Here is a 23,209-nt window from a genome sequence, read left to right as displayed (position 1 = left end):
TGCCACGGGCACCCAGACCAGCAGCTGCTCCAGGTCAGGGGCGTCCGGCCGATGCAGACAGAGGAGCGCAGGTCACAGTCACGTCTGACGCCACGCAGGCATTTCCGAGACACCCCTGATCCAGGGGCTGGAGTTTGGGCTTTTAAGGACACAACACTTGTCCTCTACAAGTTCATCTCACTTCACAAATGGCCTCTTCAGAAGAGCAGGGCGGAGGAGCAGGTCCCGTGAACTGGCTGGACCCTGGGCGGGGCTCCGGGCCTGCAGGTCCCGTGAACTGGCTGGACCCTGGGCAGGGCTCCGGGCCTGAGGACAGGCCCCTCCTATGGGCCCTGGCCAGCTGGATTCAGCGTGGGGTGGGGGCCCTAATCTCGACGCCCCCTTCTTGGGGAGTCTCGGGCGTGTTCTACTGCTCGATTCGTGCAGAAACAGTGCAGACGCTGCCTCCTCAGCAAGCACGGAAGGCCTGCCCGCGCACCCGACGGGATGGCAGGTGTTGGGGTCAGAGCGGCCTCACGCAGAGGCCACCTGCGCCCGGCAGCGTGTCCTCATGGGCTGCAGCGACGTGCAATAAATAACACACTTTATTTACAGGCTTCAGGGAGCTGCTCCTGGGAGGACGGGACGGTGCACCTGGCCGAGTTACCAGGCCAGCCCCAGCCAGGCACCCTCTGCCATGCACGTGCTCACAGGGGCGGGCGTGCGCCCAGCTGTCACGGGGCCCGGGGGCAGCAGATGTGGTTCTCGGGTTCGGGGCCGAGGTGAGGCCCCGGGTTCAGCCCAGCGCTGCACACAGACTGCGACCCTGCTCGACCGGGAGCCTGGGGGCATAGACGGGGCCCCTGCAGTCTACAGGCCCCGCAGGCAGACACTGTGGGCGGTGTTTCTGGAGAGCCTCAGCACAGCAGGCACCCCCAGAGACACCTGTGGGTCTGCAGCCTCCAGTCCCCGCGAGCAGTGAGCTTGAGCCCCAGGGCGCGGGAACAGAGAGGTGAGTGCAAACGGACTGCGGCCCAGCAGCCAGCCCAGACGGAAGCCCCTCCGTGTGCGTTCAGAGCGGGGCATTTCCAGGGAACGTCCACAGGACACTGACAGGCGTTCACTCGGAGCCCGCGAGTCCAGACGCCGCCACTGTGCTCACTGCGGGACGAGCTACTGGGTGTGGGGGGACACGGTCTGGGCTCGGCCTGGAGCTCACGGCCGCCCGGCTGCAGTCTCCACGCACGGCCCCGCCAGCAGCCTGACCGTCAGGGGCGGGGGTTGTGGGGCTCCGGCTCAGTCTCGGAACCGGTCTTAACGGAGCACCAGGACACCCCTCAGAGGTTCGTCTCATCCCAAGCAGGGTCATTCATGTTCTTGAGAACCTTCCTCACCAGCTTCTCCAGGTCTTTGCGGGCTCTCTGCTCCTCCTCCAGAGACTTCTTCATCTTCTTGTTGTCCTGCAGGTGAAGAAGACCGCAGGGGGTTAACTGCCACTGGCACCAAAGGGGACCCCTCCCCAAGGAGATGGGCCCCCGCTGAAGGAGCCCGCCCTGCATCGCGGCCAGGGGAGCGGCTGATGGGGCCCCCGAGGGTCTCAGACGCAGGGCGGCTCCTGGCACCGGGACAGCCCACAAATGGAGCAGGCCCAGCACACTCACTCATGACTGTGAACCACAGAATCTACAAAACGCAGAGTGGGAGTGACCGAGAGGAACGAGCAGGGCTCACGTCCCTCCCGGCCTCCCATGCCTGCGACAGTCTTCACAGCACCAAGAAGGGGGCACGGAGGCCGCTGAGTCAGGGGCCCCGTCACCCCCACTGCGGCCGATGCCAGCACCGCCCCTGGGCGGGCAGAGCGGCAGGCAGCCGGCAGGGGGCAGCTCTGGGTGCGTGGCCGGTCCCCTGCCGTCCATCCAGCCCAGGCCGGCCGTGAGCTGCGTCTCGCACACGGGAGCCACCGACACGATGCAGCTCACACAAGTCTGCTCAGCGAGGCAGCCCAGTCTAACTGGCTTTTTTATGGGTCTTCTCAAGAACCTGGACCATGCACGGCACCTGGTGACAGAGAACAGCCCCTGCTGGCGCCCAACACCAGCGCGGTGGAGAGAGTGCTTAACAAGTCGCCTTGAAGACGCGCCTCCCGCGGCTCACGTTCACAGACCCACTGCTGATCTGCTGCTGAGATCCAGACCCCGAGAGGAGGCTCCTGCTCCGGCCTCACGGTGCTCGTGGACAGCTGGCTTCAGGTCTAACACCGTGGTTCCCTCGTCGGCCCCGTTAAAACGATTACAGACAGATGGCAACTCACCTGTCGTAGCTCCTGGACTTCATCTTTTAGCGCATACACGGTGTCGACGAGACTCCTAGACAGAGAGGGGGCACTGTGAGCGAGGGTCGCGAGCACCCCACTTCACCCCACGCCCGCCCCCCTCAGCCCAGCTCCAGTAAGGCCCGATTCCACGCACAGGGTGTGGACCTCAGCCAGGAAGCCCCCCCCACCACAGACACTTTAAAACACTGAGACACAGCTTACTTTTCTTCTATCACTGTCTGACCGTTACTTTTAGTCTCTTCAACTATAATTTTCTCTTCTTCTGGAAGCAAAACTTGCGGAGCAGATTCTTTGCGTGAACCTGTCATCATTTAAAAAAAAAAAGAAACCCACAGGTAACTACCACAGCAGAGCTAAAAGAGTTTGACTACACGACACTACTTGATTATTGATATTAAATTCCAGGTGTTAATTCCAGTATGTTAAGAAATACATACTCTAGATAAAATGGGGATGGGTAGCCTTTACCAACTCCCTCCCCCTCTGTAGACTGAAGCCAAGCCTCCCTTCAAGCCCATAGCATGACAGGGCAAAGGAAACATTAGTCTTTTTTTTTTTCAATTTATTGAGCTTCAGTTTCTGAATCTGGATCATCGATCTTTTAAAAAAATTTTCAACACGTAGTAAGTTGAAGATTCTGACCATATCGACTTGGGCATTTTGGAGGAAATAATCAACTACTGGGGGATATTCAAATCAATCAAATTTTGTGCCATTTTATTCCAGGAAGCTTAGGAAGAACCATCAGATCACACAGAAGACATATTCCAATATTTATCAAGTCAGTGAACTGGTCCTTAAAACATTTAACTCCAGAGCAACAGCTAAAAGTGTTACAGCACATGGTTAAGAAAAAGTTTATTACTGATCCTCTTATGAAAACTGTATTTACAGTCCCTGGAATATAAACATTTTTCCAAAAGGAGGAACACTGTTTACAATATTAGAGGGATATTTATGTCATTTAACCAAGACCCAGCACAAAAGCTTACCCGGGACAGTGGCCAGAGAAACCGTTACTGCAAAACAGGGTCTTCAGAAATTAACGAGAATTAAGCCTCATTTAAGGGTGCAAGGAAGAAAACCACCTTTTTAAAGAGCTACACAGCACTGACGTGCACCATTCCAAGTTTTGAAAATGACGTCAGATGCATCCGAGGAAGGACGCGGCCCGCCGCAGCCCCTGCTGGTGGTTGCTGGGATCAACGCAGCTTTCTCGCTGATACCATCCACCTGGCTGTTTGGTGCACACGCTTTAACCACGGAGACTGCGCTTCGGCCCGCCCGACCTCGTCTTCTCTGCTTTACCCTCAGTTCGCCTTCCCAAAGGTCCGTCACACTGGACGAGGGCCCCGGGCATCCTCACGTGGCAGGAGCATTCGGTACAACACACGCTTTCAGGACGGGACTTAACAGTTCCAACCAGCCTCTCACTACAAGCTCACCCTCCTCTGAAAGAACAGGGCCTGTGGCGGCTGTCGACACTCCTGATGCGGGGACCAAGCGCCCCCTTCACTCCCGGGGCGGCTGGCGACAGGGAGGAGGATCTGGTTCACCGGGCCGGGTGACCCCGCTGGCCACCATGCAGGGCGCCTGCAAAGCCCGGCTCTAGCCCCGTCCTGCAGACAGGGAGACCGAGCTAAAGAGTAGCATCTGGCCTGAGAGGGAGGCCGCCCAGCCCAGGGGGGCAGAGCATGTCACAGCGCCAACGTCCCGACAGACGGTCTCCTCCACCAGCCGAGGCACGGTGTCTGCATGTCCTAGGACATCGGTGTCGTAACCACGGGGACTACTCGCAGCCCTGCCACGGCTGGAAGGAGCTGCTGTGCTGAAGCACATCTATACGAGCCCCTGCCTGTGGCTTGAACTTGTCAGCTGCTGTTCACAGACGACCCTCCACTAGTGACTTGTGCTCACACCGAGACGCAGGTCCTGTGGTGACAGCTCCAAGGCTGGGGGAGGCGCGGGGGGCGGGCAGCGCCCAGCTCACACCCGGCCTGGCACAGCGACCGACCTGCAGGCTTTTCAGGTCCTCCAAGCCCTGGGCCCGGGGAGGGACACGTCCTGAAAGGCTTCGTCCTGCTGATGACGATGACCGGCTCCAGGGGCCTCATGCGGGGCTGCAGCCACGCTGTCTTCCGGGCCTTTCTCAGCACACACTTCTGGGATGTCTGGGCCACGTGCGGAAGTACCACTTAGGGAGGAAACGCACACGGGAAACACAACTGAGAGGCACAGAGGCCGCCGGATTAAGAATCTGAAGGGCCAGGCACCCAAACTTCCGACACCAACGCCAGCGTTGGCCAAGTTCCTGCTGGGAGGAGGGACAGCGTGCTATTTCCCCTGAAAACAGACAAGTATTCCTAAGGACTCTGCTGTGTGGACCACACGTCAGGGAGCAAAGGGCTCCACTTGGTTTCCCTGCAAACAGAAGCAGGTGGGTGACCTGGGACCCTGGCACCCCCGGGGGTCCCCACTGTTACCTGCTCTGCCCTGGAAGCTGTGTGCCACAGTCAGGCCAAAGGCCACCAGGGTGGACCGGTCACGGGCAGCCTGTAACATGTTTCTTCACCCAAACTAGCTAATGAGACCGCAGGCTGAACGTGTTTTTTCATATAAGTGCCTTAGGAAGATTAAATTCTATGTTTATTTCTCAATTATTTTTGCATCTTCTAGCTTCGAAGCCTAGGCAACCTATTTACGTTACGCGTTTGCAGCAATGAAGTCTTCAAATGATACACAGAACAGAAGCGCAACGGAGGGGGCGGTGGTGTCCACTCTGAGGAGCAGGGCTGTGCAGGGGCTGGGGCTGTGGGCCTCGGGAAACTCAGGCCTGACACCAAAGCTCGGAGCCTCAACTCCATCAGCCGCAAAAAGAGAACAAGACCCACCACCTCTGCAGAGGCCACTTTGACAGGTGTCTTCTACCAGATGACATCGTAACCACACACTCCACGATGTGAGGTGACTGTGAGACCTGATCCAAGAGCTGCCCGTGCAAGAAGGACACCGTTCTCATTTGGCAAATACGCTGAAAGCACGCGAGAGCAGGTGAAGGCTACGTGACGGACAGGAAGTGTCGACGGCTGGATTCCTGAAACGTGCCGACATGAGAAACGCCACTGAGGATGTGCCTGGTGAGCCAGGACGCTTATAAGTGAAGACCATTCATCAGCCTGCACAGAACTCCTCAGGCTGCCTAGTTTCAACATACTTTTGTAAAACAACTGAAAAAAAAATTGCAAGTCTTTCAGCAAAACAACAATAGAATATTCTCCAGCCAAGTTTCTAAGTCAGTCGACTGTTTCTATGAGAACAAAGCTCTAGAAAGTAAACAGATTTAACAACCTTTCTCGAAGATCAGTTCAGTATTTTTAAAAGCATCACAGCAAATCTTCTCTGAATTAGTTAGGCTGGAAAAAGAATTCCAGAGCAGAGCCTCCAAACACGGCTGTCACTTTGAAAGCCTCCACTGTGGGGCTGAGACACAGGAGCGTGTGCTCACAGAGGTGCCAGCACACACAGGGTCTGCGTCTCCCCAGCTCTGTGCTCAACACAGAGCTCTGTGTCTCCAGGAGACCACCGGGATTCTGCAGCACCTCACTGTGGAAAACGCTGAAAGCTGTAGCCGCTTCCTGGAGGTTCACAGTGCCTAAGATTTCCAGCAAAAATACCCATTTAACCTGAATTCAGCATTACCTAAATCCGAGTGCTGAACACTTCTTCCATCATCAAGAGGAACATTTGGCAGCTTTCTGGCTAACATTCTGAGGAGTGTGAGACAGCACACGACCCTGCACGTGTCTGTGAGTACACACACAAGCACTGCGTGGCTTTGCTGTGGCTCAGTACAGGGGTCTTTCCTCAGGGCAGACCCAGCCGCTGCCGGCTGACAAGCACTCAAGCACTGCCGCCAGCAGGGGTCGCTCTGCTCCCTCAGCTGGGGACGGAGCAGCCGCTGGGGACCTGTGAACTCCCTGGGACGGGTGACCTGGAAGTTGGAGACCCACTGAGAACCTGTCCCCTACATCTGTCACAGGTCCCCAGGGGGCCGTGGAGCTTAGTCTGAGAACACGGACAGGTGCAGCACCTCCGCCTTGTGGACAGAGGGCTTGCCCAGACAGCAAGCAGAGGGCCTCGGCCACAGGCACTGTCACGGGGCGGGCAGGCCACCCCCGGGGGGCACCCCCGAAGGCCTACAGCTCCAAACTCAGGGGCTGCGCTGTGCACGTGGGCCCGGGCTGGGGGCCGGCCGCCTGGAGACCCTAAGACCGGGTAGGGTCCTTCAGAAGCGAGTGTCCGCTTCTCCGGCCAGTGGTGGAGTACCGTTACGGCACAGTTCACATGACTTCTTGTAACTCACAGAAACTGCAGTAACTTTCAGCGCAAAACAAAACGCTAACATTTAAAAGATTCTACTTAGTAAGATCTCTCCGTTAGGCCACTCTGTTATTTCTGGCTGTGATAAGGTTCCAATTCATTTTCCTTAGGGAAAAACAAAACCAAACCACAAGGCCCCTCCTCAGAGAAGGCTGTCCACCCGGCCACCATCTGCACCCCGGCCTGGTTCCAGACCTGCCACAGGCGCCTCTGTTCCTCCCATTCTGCCCGTCCTGGTCAGCTAGACACGCACTCTACATATAAAAACTAAAACCTGAGCCCTTAGTCTACGGAAAGGCAACACTCAAGGGTGGGCTTTTTTCCATTTATGCACACCCCTGACTCCACCAAAAGAGAGGAGGAAAGAGAGCACTCTTCTTTCTGAAGACGAATCTCCCAGTGAGCAAAAATTTCTTTAAGAAAGAATTAGAGGGAAACAGATGACATAAACACGAGAAGCGTTGCCTAGCATCATCTAAAACATTGTTAACCTAGGAAAGTGCAGGCTTTGCCATCGAGGCAGGTACGAGGCGAGCACCGCCCCGCCGTCCTGCGGAAGATGCTAGTTCCAAACAGCCGAATCACAGTGAACCGCAAATTCTGCTCCCCCAACCCCAACCCCCCTCCATGTAACACATATTAAAAGCCAGAGGCTAGCAAATGCAAAATTTATTTCAACTGTACATAACAGACGTCTTTTTTTGAATATAAAACAAACACTTCGTTGCCATATGCAGCCACAAACAGGAGTATGCATACTGTACTGTACAATGGACATTCAGGTACACATCCGACTGGGTCCAGAGCGGCAGGCGCCCACGGAGAACGGCTCTCCCGCTCACAGACTGAAAGCACAACACGCAGATTTTTTCAAGATCTTCACCACGATATATACACATCCCTGTGTTTCGGCAGTTTTATGCAAAACACGTGATATAGCTTACAGACTTGTGGCAAGCATCAATTCAATGGAAACACCATTTGAGCCGTTGGCCAAGGGCCTGCAAATGGCTTACACCTACCTTCTAGCTCAGATTCTTTCCCCTTCCATTATAATACTAACTGTACACAGAGATATTACAGAATGGCAGAAACACAGGTACTGGCTCAGCACGACTGAAGTTCCGCAAAAGTGGAAACACTGTCCGTGGCACGCCCCGTGAGAACGGCTTTCAAGCCAGTGGCACGGATACTTCCAGCTAGGTCACAAGGGCAAATGGTGCCAGACTTCAGAACAAACCCAGCCAGCCAGCCAGCCAGGTGGTCATTCTGTAGTGATCTTAGAATCAACAGAAAATCACTGTCAAAATGGCTTTAATTGGCACAAAGAGGAATTGCGGGAAATAGGAAAACTTTGGTGTTTGGAATATCAGTGTCAGGACAACCCATTTGGCGTTCAAGAGATGACATCTGGCGTTCAAGAGAAACCCAGGCGCACACAGCATGGCCTGAAAACCTGCGTGCACCGAGGCCCGGCCCGACCCACTCAGTCTCTGAGCAGAGAGAAACTCCTGCACCGTGAGAATCTGGAAAGCTGTGACGTCACCTGATGTGACATGAAGTAAAACACGCTTCTGAGTTCACTGCATGACATGAAGCATATGAGCCATCTGCTACTTGGCTGAATGTATATAATCTCCTCCCTCCCACGGGTGAATACTGGGCTCCGACTAATTCTAAAAGACTGCTCCTCAACTTTCTTATTTACACTAACTGATATAAAAATACGAACTCTCCAGGTGGCATAAGCAGCTCAGGAGACACTCGGGGACAGACGGACGTGTGCGACTGCTGGCTTTCCTAACGAGCCCGCCTGTGGCCCTGGCCCTCCAGCACAGCTCCGGCCGGGACCCCGGGAGGGCCGTAGGGACCAGCGCGGTGCACAGCGGGACCAGCTGCCCGGGCCCGGGGCGCAGGGCACCGGCTCATGGCCACTCTGTGCAAACAAGACTGGAACCCTGCACACCTGGTGCCGGCGGAGGCAGGGCACTGAGCACACAGGGCCACAGCCGCCCCACGGGGAGGGGAAACGCCATCCCAGCTGTCACAGTGTCTTGCTTTCTGAGGCTGGCTTCGGGGTGTCCCCAATGCACAGCTGAGTGTGATGGGGAGGGGTCTCGCCTTCCCGCCCAGTGTGGACTGTGTGTGCACTGGTGCCACAAGCGTGTGCCACAAGGCACAGTCAGTTTTTCGTGAAGCAGGAGCCAGTCCAAAGGAGGGCAGTGAGAAGCTTCCCACAACAAACCCCAGGGAAGTAGGGGCATCCCCAGATGTGAGATGTTCTCGTAAGTGTGTTACACGACAACTTGGTAAACTTTTGGGGACTCACATCGCCATGGCAACTGAGAGTGAGGGTGATGTTCCACCGGGGCTGTGAAGGGAGTGTCCCTGCAGCTGAAAACGCACGTGTGCCCACAGGCCGCGGGCTCGGACCTGGGAGTCGGGGTGGGTGACTTCCTGGGTACACACACAGCCTGACCTACGCGCTCAGAGGCCGGACTCCCGCCCTGCACTGCAGGGGCACCCGTTTGCCAAGTGCCTTCTAAGAGAAACTCCTCCAACTAACGGAAGTCTGGGGGATGACATGCAGGTGTCTGGCCTGCGGGGAACTGGGGCCCGGAGCTGGCCGTCTGCGGGGTGTGGACGTGCCCCTCGCGCGCCTGCCCAGGCCCAGAGCTCACACCCGCCGCGCTGCCGGAGGCTCCTCCCGGGCACCCAGGGCAGCCGAGCACTCGGCCATGTGGTCTGGACTCAGCTCTGGAGGCACGGTTCTTCTCATCTCTCCACAACTACTGGACTGGCGCGTCCCGCACACCCACACAATTACGTCCCTGTACGGAAGGCCAGAGTCTCCTCCATGTCGCTGGCACTTAGATCACAAACCTGTGTGGTTTCGGTATAAAATACAAAAGTGTTCATACAGCTGTATCTAAAACGAAACAAGACATTCGCTACACTGAGAATAAAAACCCTAACCGTGTCACGTGGGGCTGTAAGACCACCACTGCCCATGGACAGAGGACCCTCGGTGTAGCTTGTGGACACACCACCGCTTTCCACAGTCCGTCGCTTGAGTGGACACTTCACGTGGCCAGTAAGCCCCACAAAATACAATGGGAAATATCAGAAATGCTCCCCAAAGTTGTTAAAACATCACATGAGAGAGACAAGAAACAGCAAGAAAACATCTAAGAAAAGCAGGCTGCGGTACAACGAGCATCGTTAAGAAAAGCTGAGAATTGCGTTAGTTCTGGTGAGAGATATATGAGCAACAGCTCTTACGAGATGTAGAACCCATCCTGTAACTATGGGCTGTCCATATACTGTCATAGTCAGAGTCTTCCGAGAAGTCTGAAGGCTCCACACGGGAGAGGCTGCTGCGACGACCCAGGGAGTCTAGACTTGACTGGTCGTCGTCAGCCAAGACGTGATTATGCATCAGGTCAGTGCCTTGCCATGCTAAGACGGGTGGGGGGTGGGGGAGGGCGGGGGAGGAGGGGCAGGCGGAGGAGGGGCGAGCAGGAAGACGGCAGGAAGAGCCACAACCAAAACAGGAAACAAACGCAGAAGGTGACGGGAAGAGAAGGGAGAGAGAAAAGAGTGTTAGAACACGGCAGCAACGCTCGATCCTCCTCACCTACGGCTGGGTTTCATCACTGACTTACTGACTAGCACAGCCCGTAGAACACAGCTGGATCGATGGTTATTTAAATAAACCCATATCACGATAGCATTTCCAAACTGCTCCTTTTTAAGCTTACTGCTATTAGGCCCTCACTTAAGAAATCTTTGACGAAATAAGCCCACAATCACAAGAAAATTCTAAAGACATATGACAAATAACCAATTCTGCTACACAGTCGATTAACGAATGATCTCATTTAGGACATTATTTGTAAAAGGAATCATTCATGGGGTTAACATGCATATACTGAACGTAAAATACTTCCCAAGGATTTCTGACTTACTCCTTCAGCTACCTCTCTGCCAGACTAGAAGTCACCTTACCGATGGGGGTCTAAACTTACCTTGTGCAACTGTAACGACTGCGAGAACTTCCGGCGGAGACGGCGTGGTACGGGCCCCGCCCCCGCTCCCCACCCTGCAGAGCACGCAGGCCTCCGGCCCGGAGCACCTACCCACAGGAGCGCCACCCATACGCATCCAGGGGAGTGGTCACACAGGAAGACACGTCTGGCCGGATGCCATCAACCCTCATGCTGACCCTCCCCGACGCGCGGGGAGCCGTGAGCGGCGGGCCCGGCCGGGAGGGCGGCAGTGCACAGGCCGTGTGGGCGATGCGGGCGTCCGGCACCCAGGCGCGCCGCACCCGACGGAGCCCAGGTGGGGCACGCACGCCCACGATCTCTGCTCCACAGGGACAGAGCCGCCCCACCTGCCGTCTCCAGGCTCCGCAGCACACCACCCAGCCGGCACGAGGGACACAACTCCCGAGCCACCTGTCCCTGACAACCTTGCATGAAGGCCAGTACCAGGCCTCAGGGCAGTTAGGCCGTAACATCGATTAAAAACAAACGTCCAGTGGTCTGCCCGCACAGCAGAAGTGGACACACAGGCAGCGTGGCAAGACCTACACACGCCAGGGCCCCGTCCCCGGGGGAGAAACGAGACCCACACAGAAACACAAGGCTCGCCACCAGGTCTGTTCACCTGGGATGCCGAGCTGAAGCCGCACTTCACACAGCTGATGTGGAGACGAGTAACTTTTTAAAAATCTCAAACTCAAAACCCAAAACACTACAGGCACATATAGCCTATTACCCAAAATACAGTCTCAACTAGGAAGCCGTCCTGTCCTCAGGGACGATGGTCTGCGCTCGCAGACTACAGCCCCGTCACCTGCAGACTCCCTCCACACGCACACCCAGCTCTTCCTCACCTGCTCTGGGCACCGGTCACTACGGACAGGCGTTCTCACCAGACGCAGTGCAGACCAGACGTCCCAACATCACAGGCGGGACGTGTAAACTACGAGCCAGAAAGAAAGTTCCGGATCACCTGCAGCTGTACCCAGGGCTAATCCTGTTGGCCCTAGCCTCACACCTGCAGTCACCTTGAACAAAAGCTAAGTTAAAGCACTCAACAGTTCCTTTTCCACCTTTTCTTTCCAGCATTTTTTTTTACAACAGACGTGACACGGCTTGGAACTGCCACGTTACACTGCAGGTGATACAGATGAGGTGATGGGCAGTTCACCAAAGTCGAGAAGGAGAAGGGAACCAGAAACACAGCATCTAATAAAAGCCGGTTTTCACGCCAGAATTAATGACATCCAGTCCGAGGCGGGGGAAGCTCAGCCCCTTTTCCTCCTGAACAGACCACAACCTGACTATATCTACCCTGCACTCCAACCCTCAAATGCTCAGGAATTTGGGGAAAAAAAAAGAATCCACTTTTTTCCTGTTCACACACCGGATTAAGATGCTTTCATATAAGACATTGTAAGTAAGATGCAGGTACACTGAAAGGTAGGAAATTTACCCAGTAAACTCCCTGGCGTCTACAGCAAAAACTCTAAATGCAACCGTTTGGGGCGGGGGGTGAGTTGCTATTAAAAAACAAAAACAAAAAACAACTCTTACTCTAGGCTTGTGTTTTTGACAATAATTCTCAGAAACTCTTCCCTCAAACCACTTCCACACCAGGGGTTTAGGCAGCTTGACCAACTGAACTGAGAGCGCACTGCGGTGTCCTATCACAGCCGTCCTCTCCAGACCCCAGAGCTTCTACACCTGGCAGCGCCCTTCACGCCAAGGTTTCCCAGCAGGGCCGCGTCACTGACCGCTCAGACCCCTTCTCACGACTGAGGGACGCGGGCCAGGCCGCAGAAGCACCCTCACCAGGGGTCACGCCACAAGCCTGCACAGGGCCACAGCCACGTCCTTTGGGGCATGATTTTAGGCTACAAGAACCAGCAGAGTGACAGCGGGCTCCGGCAACACTTACTTGAGTTGAGCGTCTGCCGCGTCTTGGCGCTGGTGCAGTAAGCCTCGATGACCTTCAGGATCTGGGCATCCTCCTCCAGCGCAGCCGTGCCTGTGAGGGACACACGGCCATCACCGCCCGAGTCACCAGCACAGCCAGGCCAGCCACTCAGCCAGCGGTGCTGACGGCCCCTCCCCTGGATTTGGTGCTGGATAAACATTTCTGGATATTCACAGAATAGTTATATTCCAAAGGACGTTTACTTCTATTTTTCATCTACAACGTATCTGGCAAAGAGCTAATACCCAAACATATATACACACACACACACATATACACACACACACACACATATATATACACACGTATCTATATGTGTGTATATATATATACTTATACATATATATTGTCTTACTAATCCATAGGAAAAAGAGTACCCCCCCCACCCTGAACATGAAAAAAGAAGCAGAAACAATTCACAAGAGTCACAGAAAGAAGAATGTTCATCGTCACCAAGAAAAGAAGTGAAAATTAAAACTAGGGATGGTGTTTTCACATATCACCTGAGAAAATCAGAAACCACGATTCTCCATGTGGATGCAGGTATCAGAAAGAACTTCCTGCACCCACATGCGGGAGACAGAGAAGACAGGGGCATCCGCTGAAAGGCCATTTGACCCTATTTACAAGCACGTCCCTGACCCACAGATTCCCACCAGAGAGTTAATCCGGAAATTGATGGGAGTGTAGCCCAGAGTGCAGGCATGGCCCCAGAGCTTGGCCTGAGCTGGGGCCCCTCCAGACTGGCCTCACCTGCACCAGGGGACCACCTGGTGGAGGACGGAGCCTGCGGAGCAACAGTGTCTGCTGCTGCTGGTGCCGGGCAGCCTTCACACCCCGCGTGCTTCATACAGCTGATGGTTAATTTCTGCTATTGTTCTAAATTTTTATATATTTTCTAGAATATTCGATATATATTTTTAAAGGCTCAACTAATTTTTTAAAAATGGTTAGAATGAAGGACTGAGCCACTTATAAGCCGTACCAAAAATGTTTGGACAGCATCTCATGATATCAAGATAAACACATGCAAGGCAGGCCAGGTGCTCCCTCCTGAGTCAGCATTACACAGAGGGCTTAGAAGCCACCAAGAAACTGACCTACATGTCACCAACTGGACCAGTCATGTAACAGGTTTCTGTGAGAACAATGTTTAACTCCCTGCAGGATCCGCTGGGAGTCAGTGTCCACAGCGGGGGCACGCTCACAGGGGATGCTGCCAGCGCAGCTGATGCGGCCGGCACAGAGGGGGCTGCGCTGCCCCACTCGGACGTCCTCGAGAGCAGACCGGAGGCTGGGCACTGGCTCCCCTCTGCGGTTCTGGAAAGCCCTGTCCCCACCCTCAAGGCCCCGCCTCCTCACCCTCGAGACCGCGCCTCCCCACCCGAGGCCCCGCCTCCCACCCCCCCTCCACCAAGAGCCGGGTGTGTCCTCCCAGGCACTCACTTTTTCTCAGAGCGAACTCCTCGTCCGAGGGCTTCCTCTCCGGCTTGCGCTTGGGCAGCAGCTTCTTCATGGTCTTGGGACTCTTGCTCAGGTCCTGGGGAAGGAGAGGAAAAGGCTGGCAGCCCCCAGATCTGGTGGGCAGGCACGGCCGCGGTGGAGGGGGAAGCCGGGAACACTCCAGCGCCCCCCCCGCACACGCTGACCGCGCTCTGCCAGCTGCGGAGCGCTGACATCCTGAGGCACAGGCTCTGACAGCCCTCCTCCACCTGGACCCGCTGGCGCCGGGACCACCGGAACCACGCCCTGGGAGGTGCGGCAGCCGGCAGTGCGGAGAAGGGAGGGCAGCGGGCTGACGCCTGTGCAGGGAGCCACGTGCGCTGCCCACTCTAGGGCAGACCCCCCTGCTGCAGCCAACCATAAAGACAGGAGGACACTGTCGATTTCTAAATGAAAGGTGAGGGAAACAGGGAGAAGAAAATGGAACAGAATCAGCCCACGGGCAGCACACTGGCGCCCCCTCCGCTGGCAGAGCTATGTTCACAGCCCAGAGACTGTCCCTCCGTCCGCAGCACATCGGGACGCTCAGCGGGGCGGGAGAGGAGCAGCAGAAGCAGGCCACGCGGCCGGCAAGGTTTTGACTGTCAAGCACGTACTGAAACCCCAGTGTCAGAGAGGCTAACTTGTGCGTCACTGAGTCACATTCGCCGCCGCTGAACCTCACGAGGCCAGTCCGAGGCTGAGAAGGGGACTCAGGCTATGGGAGGGATCAGGCTGACAAGCACCGAGAGATCAGCCTGCGTTCCAAAGGTGTCTCTCCAAAATCTCTGAAAGTGAAAACTTCCAGAGTGCTTGGAAACGCAGCAGATCAGCAGTCCCGAAGAAGTGAACGCAGCAGGCGTCCTGAGGCACAGGGGGCGGAGGGACGCCCGGGAGCAGCGCCCGCAGGCGGCGCCGAGTGCCGGCCTTGCCCCAGGACGCCTGCTCCGTGACCAGGCGGCCTGTGTGCCCACCACACTGGACATGTCCACGGCCACACCCGCCAAGCCTCTCTCTCCTCTACCCTACTCCCCCTCCCCTGTAAGAACCCGCAGCAGGGCGTGGCTGCACTCCGCAACACTGAGCTAGGCAGCGAGGATGCCAAAATGGGCCACCAGGAAGAAACATCTCATAAGAACCGAAGTTCACTAACAAAACCCATACAGGATTAACTGTAACTTATGTTGTACTCCCCTATGTACCGTAAAATTCCTCCAGCAAGGATGGAGGCAGGGTCTGCCCAGGTCCTTCGGCAAATGTAGCCTCGCTGAGATGCAAACCGGCGCAAAAGCGCTTCACCAGGCTCACAAACAGGCCCCGCCCACCAAGCTCATTGTCCCACCCACCATGCTCACAGCCACACCCACATCCCACCCAGCCCACCGCCCGAGCCACACCCCCCACACTCATAGCCACAACCACACCAGAGTAACTGAACTCGGCTCACATTCAAGCGCGCTAGTGTGATCACCACACTCGTCAACCGGCTTCCTCAAAGCGCAAACAGTGCCCCGAGCCTGTCCCTCTCCCTGTGATGGGCACAGAGGGGGTCTCCCCAGGGCCCTGGGGCTCTGGAGCACAGGAAGGGTAACAAGGGAGAGAAGGCAGAGCCTTCCATTCTGAAGAGGCTCATCGGCTCCACGTCACAGACACAAACACGGGGCTATCACATTTCCACACTCACTAGGGCTCACCTCCTTGTAGCAGAGGGCAGCCGAGGGCCGCAGAGGGGGTGCTGGTCGCAGGCAGCTCAGGCTCCAGGGCTTAGGGGTCTTCGGAGGCTCCAGGGGCCCCCAGTTGATGGTGGTGTGTGGAGTGCCATGGTGGGAGGGGTGGGGCAGCGTGTGGTAGGCGGGCGTCAGCGGCGCGGGCTTGCTGTCCGCGTGCTTGCTGGACGGTGTGATGGAGTGGGAGGGGAGCTGCCAGGGACAGAGGGAGAGAGCAGAGCGCGTTCACCGCCAGAGGACCCGAGGCCAGCCCAGCCCTCCCAGCACAGCAGCGCCCACTTGCTAGCGTGCATCCTGAATCTCCAGACGCTCAGGTTACTGGCCGTCAGACCGAGCATCCCCCACACCCTGCGTGAGGCCTGCTGAGCTCAGGGCAGGAAGCAGCAGGTTGCTGGGTCCAGACCCGGAAATCCATCAACCGCCTTTAACTGCCATGCAGTCACATTTGCAAAAAAGGCATTTCATTTAACACAGATATCAGGATTTTATAAAAGGATGGGCATTCTCTGCCCTGGGAATGTGACTGGGGGAGCATAATTATTACCTCGCCAGCAAAAGTAGAGCCTGATCCCTGTTTTTGTTAAAAAAATTTTTTTCCTGGGACAGTCAGGCCTATTCGTGTCAACGGTTGCTTTTATATTATAAAAGCAAAATACAATTGCAACAGAGACCATATTGCTTAAAAACCAAAAAAAAAAAATTTCCTGTCTTTTTGAAGAAAAATTTTACCAATCCCTTGGGTAAAACATTTTCTCAGAAAAATCAGCTTTAATCAAGACAAGGTTACATAAATTTAATTTCTCAGAAGGACCTTATTAATTCGGTTTATGCTCCTAGAAACTCCAAAAGTATTCGATCACACTGACAAATAAGAAAACGTTAAACAATTCAAAATTAGCCGGTGACCTCGAATTAACCCAAAACAATATGGTATGCTTAACAGGAAAAAAAGTTGAGTTGTTCTGTGAGCTGGAAACCAGAGTAAGGTCATTATTCAGAAAAAATGAATACTATTTGAAACACAGGCTTAAAGGGGAGCCTGGGCTCAAGCTGAGGCCTAGGGCTCGAGGACAGAAGCAGTGGACTCTGCCATGACCACACACCTGCCCTGGGACCAGAAAGGCCAGGGTCCCGGCACATGGCTCCCTGAGGTGGGAGTCTGTAGAGGCTGGTTCCAGGCTGTTACCGCCTGAGTGAGAAGGCACTCCCTGTTGATGACACACATGTACACACCTATGCCCTTGGGATAAACTTAGCCCCATGAAAGCTAAGCATCTCTAGTATACATTTACAATATGGAAAAGCTGTCATGGCCAAACCATTCAAAATGATAGTTGAAGCAAATGAACAGCTTTTCCCCCAAACTGCTGAGAAATGGAGTAAGAGGCTGCAGCAGTGACCAGTACACCATGCCATGACCACCGTCCCTGGGACGGCCCTTCAAGCCCAAGGGCAGCGACCCCAGGGTGAACCATGTGGGAGAAGTCCCAGGAGAGACCCTCACAAGCCCTGAGGTAGTGTTCACGGCCCACCCTGGGCAGGGCAGCTGCCTAAGCGGGTGCCTAACCGGTGAACCGTGTGCATGCGTGTGTGTGAACTCTCGAGAGGCAGACAGGCAGGCCTGGCTCACAAGTGGGTCCCTGTGAGGCGATCGCAGCCCACAGGGGATGAGGACACGTCTGCAGAGAGGCCCGAGGCCCAGCGGCGCTCTCCTGGCCCGGGGTCTGCGGGCGGGGGCGGGGCGGGGCCCTTACGGTGTGCGACGGCACCGAGTGAGGCTTGCTGCTGGGGTTTCCTGCTGAGGCGGCCTTCGTCTGCTTCTGCAGGCGGTCCACCCACTCGTGAAGGTCCTGCTGGTTGTTGCAGGACACCAAGATCCGCTCAATCATGCTCCCTGGAAGAGACAGACACGGGCTGGAGGGCGTCAGAGCGCACACACGTGCATCCCAAGGAGGCCCCACAGCACGTCCATGCAACCCTCGGGGGCTCAGTGGGGCCTGCACACGAGGGCCGCTGCCTCGGCACCCGGACAGAGGGCACCCACAGAGCCCGCGCCTATCACCTGATATTTCAAACGCGTTCCTATGATTTTCACTGTCCTCAAGCTTTGTGACCGTCATTCCTGTCGTTGGTAGCTTTCCCTAAAAAAGACCCCCCAACAAAAACAGACAGTCAGTGCTTTTCTAGTAAAGGAGGTACCGTTATTAAAGTAAATATTAAACAATTTTAGAAAATGCAGAGGAACTGTCTTTGTAAAGCAAACTCTCTTGTTTGTACCAAAGGCATATATAATACAAAAACCTCTACCTTGAATAAGAAATTGTAATACTATAACCAAGCAAAAAGGTACAGGGCTGCAAACCAGAAGAAAAACATTTCATCTGATGAGTTACTCTAAATATAAACAGCAAGACACAAAAACATTATACACTATGATTAAAAAAAAAACAACAACAACTAGGGTCCACGGTGGCTATTTTAAATGACGTTTTTTATAGAAAGGAAGCAGAGATGTGCCTTAGAGAAACATGGGGCGAGTTCCGCATCTGAAGGCAAATAAAGGCGACTGGAGCCGGAGGGACTGTGCGAGGCTGCGCCTGGCCATCCGCCACCAGACTGTCCAGCAGCAGCTGCGCCAAGCGCTGCCCACAACGCAGAGAAGAGCACCAGCCCGCCCGCTCTGGGACAGAGGGCATGAGGCAGGGAGCGGAACCAGAACTGGGCCGCGGAGCGACCCCCTCAAATAACAGCCACCAGAGCTGTGGAGGCTGAGCGAGTCTGCAGGGAGCGTCTCTCGGGTCAGGGCCAGGGCCCCGAGGAGCAGGGCCCTGAGCAGGAGGGCGGCTCTGAGGCCACAAGGCTCGGGACTCCTGACGCCCGGGCAGAGGCCGGGCGCCGAGAGCACCACACGGGCCCGGCCACCTCCTCAGCCCCACAGGCCTCATCCGGTCCACGGGCAGCAGGGCCCGCACGCAGGAGCCTGCCCTGCATCCGGGCGTGGGCACTGCAGACGCCCTGCCGAGGGGCCGACGGCACTGGGCTGACCAAGAGCTCGGAGAAGCCTGATGGGAAACACAGCTGCGTGTCCCCGACTAACCTGCACCAACAGCCGCGGAGGCCGGGACGAGCTCGCGGTGGCCGGATGTGGGGCGAAGCCGGAAGTGAACACTGACACGCGAGCACTGGGGGTCTCAGCACTCGGAGAGAAGCCCCCGAGACAGCGCACCCAGGGGGAAGCAGGGCCCGGCGGCGGCACGCTGACGCCAGCACCCTGGGGCCTGAGGCCGCCCCGGACGCCCCCAGAGCCGCACAGGTCACCGCAGGGCCCTGGGCCTTGGGGTGGGGGGTGCTTCGAAGCCAGGGTACATGGCCGGAAAGGACAGAGCTCACTTAGAGCAGCAGCAGCCGGCTTGGGGAGGTGCTCAACCGCAGGCTTACAGATTGGGAGGCGGTCCTTTCCTGGGCTGGCCCATGTCTATCTGCTTTCTCACGCCTAAAGCGCTCCTTTTGGAACAAGTGCATGATGTCAACTCCTCTCTGGGCTGTTAAGCTTTCGGAGCAGGTACAAGGCCGCCGTGAACGCTGTGGACTCAGGACCCAGCAGAGCGCTAGTTGGGGACAAGACAAATAGCGTGCCACCCGTGCAAAAATGCAACTCCGAGCAAACCCAGGGTGATTTCTACGGGAATGGTTCCTGGTGACCAGGCCTTGAGGAATTGATGGAAGGGCTGCAGCTTCAATAACCACACAGGAACAAAGCAGTCAACTTTGCCAGAAGCCCCTACTAGACACACAGAAAACCTAAGGCACTTATCAGCTTCCCTGGAGGCTCAGACAGTCAAGAGGCCGCCGGCACCGCGGGAGACCTGGGCTCATCCCCGGCTTGGGCAGGTCCCTGGAGGAGGGCAGGGCAGCACCTCACGTGACAGACAGAAACAGAAGGGCTCTGCCCTTGCATCTCTTCTTAAAGCAGCCTCACATCCTCGCGGAGAAAATCAGGAAAGTGACGAGCAATAAAGAAGCTAAATAACACGCCAGGCGTGTGCCCGTGACTGCTGAGTCCAGTGGGGGCCCACAGACCACCTCAGCCACACGTGCCCCCCCAAGCCGGCCCGCGGAGCGGCCGCCTGCCCTGGTGACAGGAAAGCAGCACAGCGACCTGGAGGCAGCCAGCTGGCCCGCGCCCCAGCACTCTGGGTCCTCAGGGTCAGCTGCACAGAGACCAGGCCCCTTCTCCGCTTGCTCCGGATGAGCAGGAAGATCCTAGCTTCACAGTCACGTCAGAACACACAGACTGGGGCTGTGTGCACAGATGCGAATATGACACTGTACGTACAACACTACAGACAGCACACGACAGACACACGCAGCATTAACGTGAAAACTCCAAATGAGCCTGAAAACGGCTCTCAGGCCCACAAGAAACAAATATAATAAATCTGAAATGTGTTTACCTGATATATAAAACCACTCATCCTAGGACTGGCAGACAACATTAGCAAAATATTTGGAAAGAGTAGAAGATATCTTTCATTCTTTTCCTAATGTAAAAGAACAAATTCAAGTAACTATATTAAAAACACATATTTACACATACTCACAATGGTGAGAACCAATATTTACATTCGGCCTTATGAAACAGTATATCACACTTCATGTTTAGGTGTTTCTTTCTAGCAAATTTAAATTAAATGGAAACAAAATTATGACAAATTCGTAAGACTCCCAAGTAGCCCACGGAACACCTCTTTTAAAAATCTGAGTTTAGCTCTGCCATTAACTCCTCATTAGGCAGGAGTTAGAAAAACAGATTTTTTCTGTGGTTGAGAGAAAACAGAAGAAAAGAACTTGTGACCTTTCAGTGGCAGAGGGAGACCAGGCAGACCCTTCAGGTTGAAGGCGGGGAGGGTAGAGCCGGGAGACCGCCTCTGGTCCCCGGCAGATCCTGGCACTAACCAACCTAGAGCCCGACACGCCTGCTGCTGCCACCCCCCGTGAGCTCTGCCCAATTTACACGGAAGGCTGACGAGCACTGCTTATGTATTAAACCTCATTTGCTGCGATCGGTTAAAAAGAGCCCCAGAAAGACCACAGGTGAAGCCCAAAGATGCCCAGGAATCTAAAAGGCAACTCAAGGGAGAGACACCACCCACAGCAGTGAAGGGACTCGGGGGAGCCGTGGCCCCGGCAGGGGAAGCCAGCCAGGCGCAGGGGCCCTGGAGAGAGGTTTCCCCACAGGAAAAGTGCAGGGAACGCTGAAGGCACTACCTCGCTGCCGGCACACTGGATCAGGACCTGGGACATGTAGACGACGCTGCCCAGGGTCTTGATGTCGTCACCCTCCCAGCTGCGGATGGCCTCCGTCAGGATCTGCAGCTCCAGCTCCTTCCTCTTCCGCACCTCCTGACACTGGGCCTGGGGGCACAGGAGGCGCGTCAAGGGAGACGGGCTCTACTGCTGCGGCCCCGGCTGCTTCTGCAGACAGACGCTAGTGAACAACTCGCTCACTTCATGAGTACAGAATCAAGTCAAGAGAGACCCACAACAACACAACAGCTCTAGAATGATAAACACTAGTTGAGAAAAATATAGCAAATCCTATCACTTTTAGAAGACGGAATGTGGACTGGACAAGAAAAACATCCTCTGATTTTACTAGTGAGCGCCGGAAGAGGAGACCTGGAAGAGGGGAAAGGGTGAGTTCCGCTCGTGCTGTAAGTAAGGCCCGCACCCCAGAGACTCAGGCACTGAGACAGCACGACAGCAGGTAAGGGAGAAGCCCAGCACTCCTTTCACGCGCCAGTCAAGATGCTGGGATGAGACTGCAGACATGGTCCAGATCGCTGACGTGTGCGGCAGCATTACGCGGTGCCGTGTAAACGCAGACACTGATCCTTTCACCTCTCTGGTGTCCACAGTGCCGTAACACATGAAAGTTTACCAGCCATGGAATAACTATGTTAGTTATTTTTTATTTCTCCAGAATAAATCCAAATTATAGTTCACAACTAATTTCCTGTATTCATTTGCCATAATAATGTCTGAAGGAAAAAAACCATAACACACTCTATCACTTACTGAAAGGTTTTTGAAGGCTGTCATGGATTTCTGAATATCTTGTCTGTCTGGGTGATAATCCTTTGAATAAAAGAAACACACTGTGAGCTTCCATAATGAGCACTTGCCCTTCAGCAGGCTCTCTCTGGAGGCTGGCTTGGGCCTGCCCCTCTGTCTCGGAGCTGAAGCACCTCTGCTTAGCCTCTGAGGGGACCATGGAGCGGTGAACAGTCTTCTGGACTCTGCCCTGGAGGAGGAGGCCAGCCCAGCCTCGCCCACCGCCACCCATCCCACCACCGATGCTCAGCACCAAAGGGCAGAGGGGAGCGACGCAGCAGCAGACGGCCTGCCCCTGGGGAGTGGCTCACCACAGCCTGACTAAGCCAGCAGCCTGAGCCCCAACCTCTGCCGGGCCCACAGCCTGAGTTCTGAAAAGGAGATAAGTGCACACCATCCGCTGACTCTCTTCCTATTATTTCTCCGTGACTCATACACTTAACACTGTAGGCACAGGCTCCTGATGGGACCCCTCCACACCACGGACATTTTCCAGCTACTGGAACTCTCCCCGCCAGCAGTGGTTGAAGCAGACGCCTCTCTACAGAGCTGGGATATGAGGAAACAACTTCACAACCAACAAGTCCCTGAGAAACTCTCCCGAGTTACAGGCCAGTGGTAATACCCTCTCCGGGGCTGGCTCCTGACTGCTCTTCCTGGTGTGGCTAGTGGGGCAGACGTACCTCCATGTGTCTCTCCAGCTCCTTGAGCAGCGCGGGGTACTTGTCCAGGCGCATGAACGGCTTGCTGAGGCCAGTGGTCAGCACGAGAATCCCTGGGCTGCTGGCGCCCTTCAGCTCCATGAACTCTCCCAGCTCCTCACTGAGTGTGAGCAGAGAGAGCAGAGGGCACCGTCAGAGCCCAGGAGGGCTGTGCACCTGCCCCCAGCCCCTAGGACGACGACGGACCACGCAGTGCCCTTGACCACTCAGAGGCCACAGGTTTTACAGCCAAACGTGTGCTGCTTATTTCTAAACACCACAGGGAAGACCCCCCACAGTTCACGTCAGGGCCCTCAGCCTGAGCAAAGCCCCGTGTGCATGACACAAACAGCCATGGTCTCCCAGCAAACCATTCAGGAAAGCCTCCTCAGCGAGCCACCTGCATACAGAGGTCTGACAGTGGGCGGTCCTTGTAGGGCAAGAACAGAGCCCGGTCAGCGGTCCTTCAGGACCGTAAAAGCTTA

The 23,209-nt window shown here is 55.5% G+C and overlaps 1 protein-coding gene across 3 annotated transcripts in view; it reads right to left on the bottom strand.

Annotated features, from left to right (window-relative positions):
- ARHGEF7 (Rho guanine nucleotide exchange factor 7) overlaps positions 1-23,209 on the bottom strand; it is a 103,851-nt gene continuing 80,642 nt past the window's right edge. The window contains exons 10-21 of one of the 3 annotated variants that reach the window (XM_052649913.1): positions 22,707-22,845; positions 21,988-22,047; positions 21,178-21,324; positions 20,364-20,450; positions 17,972-18,050; positions 17,664-17,803; positions 15,877-16,101; positions 14,147-14,240; positions 12,662-12,751; positions 2,516-2,615; positions 2,291-2,345; positions 1-1,439 (exon numbers count right to left, since the gene is read on the bottom strand). In XM_052649913.1, coding sequence (XP_052505873.1) covers positions 1,317-1,439; positions 2,291-2,345; positions 2,516-2,615; positions 12,662-12,751; positions 14,147-14,240; positions 15,877-16,101; positions 17,664-17,803; positions 17,972-18,050; positions 20,364-20,450; positions 21,178-21,324; positions 21,988-22,047; positions 22,707-22,845 — 1,339 coding nt within the window. In that variant the 3' untranslated portion in view covers positions 1-1,316. The other 2 variants (XM_052649914.1, XM_052649912.1) reach the window with 2 other exon arrangements.

This window comes from Budorcas taxicolor, chromosome 12 (assembly GCF_023091745.1).
Source record: "Budorcas taxicolor isolate Tak-1 chromosome 12, Takin1.1, whole genome shotgun sequence".
Lineage (NCBI taxonomy): Eukaryota > Metazoa > Chordata > Mammalia > Artiodactyla > Bovidae > Budorcas > Budorcas taxicolor.
The sequence above is the reverse complement of the archived record's forward strand: the minus strand, read 5'-3'. Positions and strand labels throughout refer to the sequence as shown.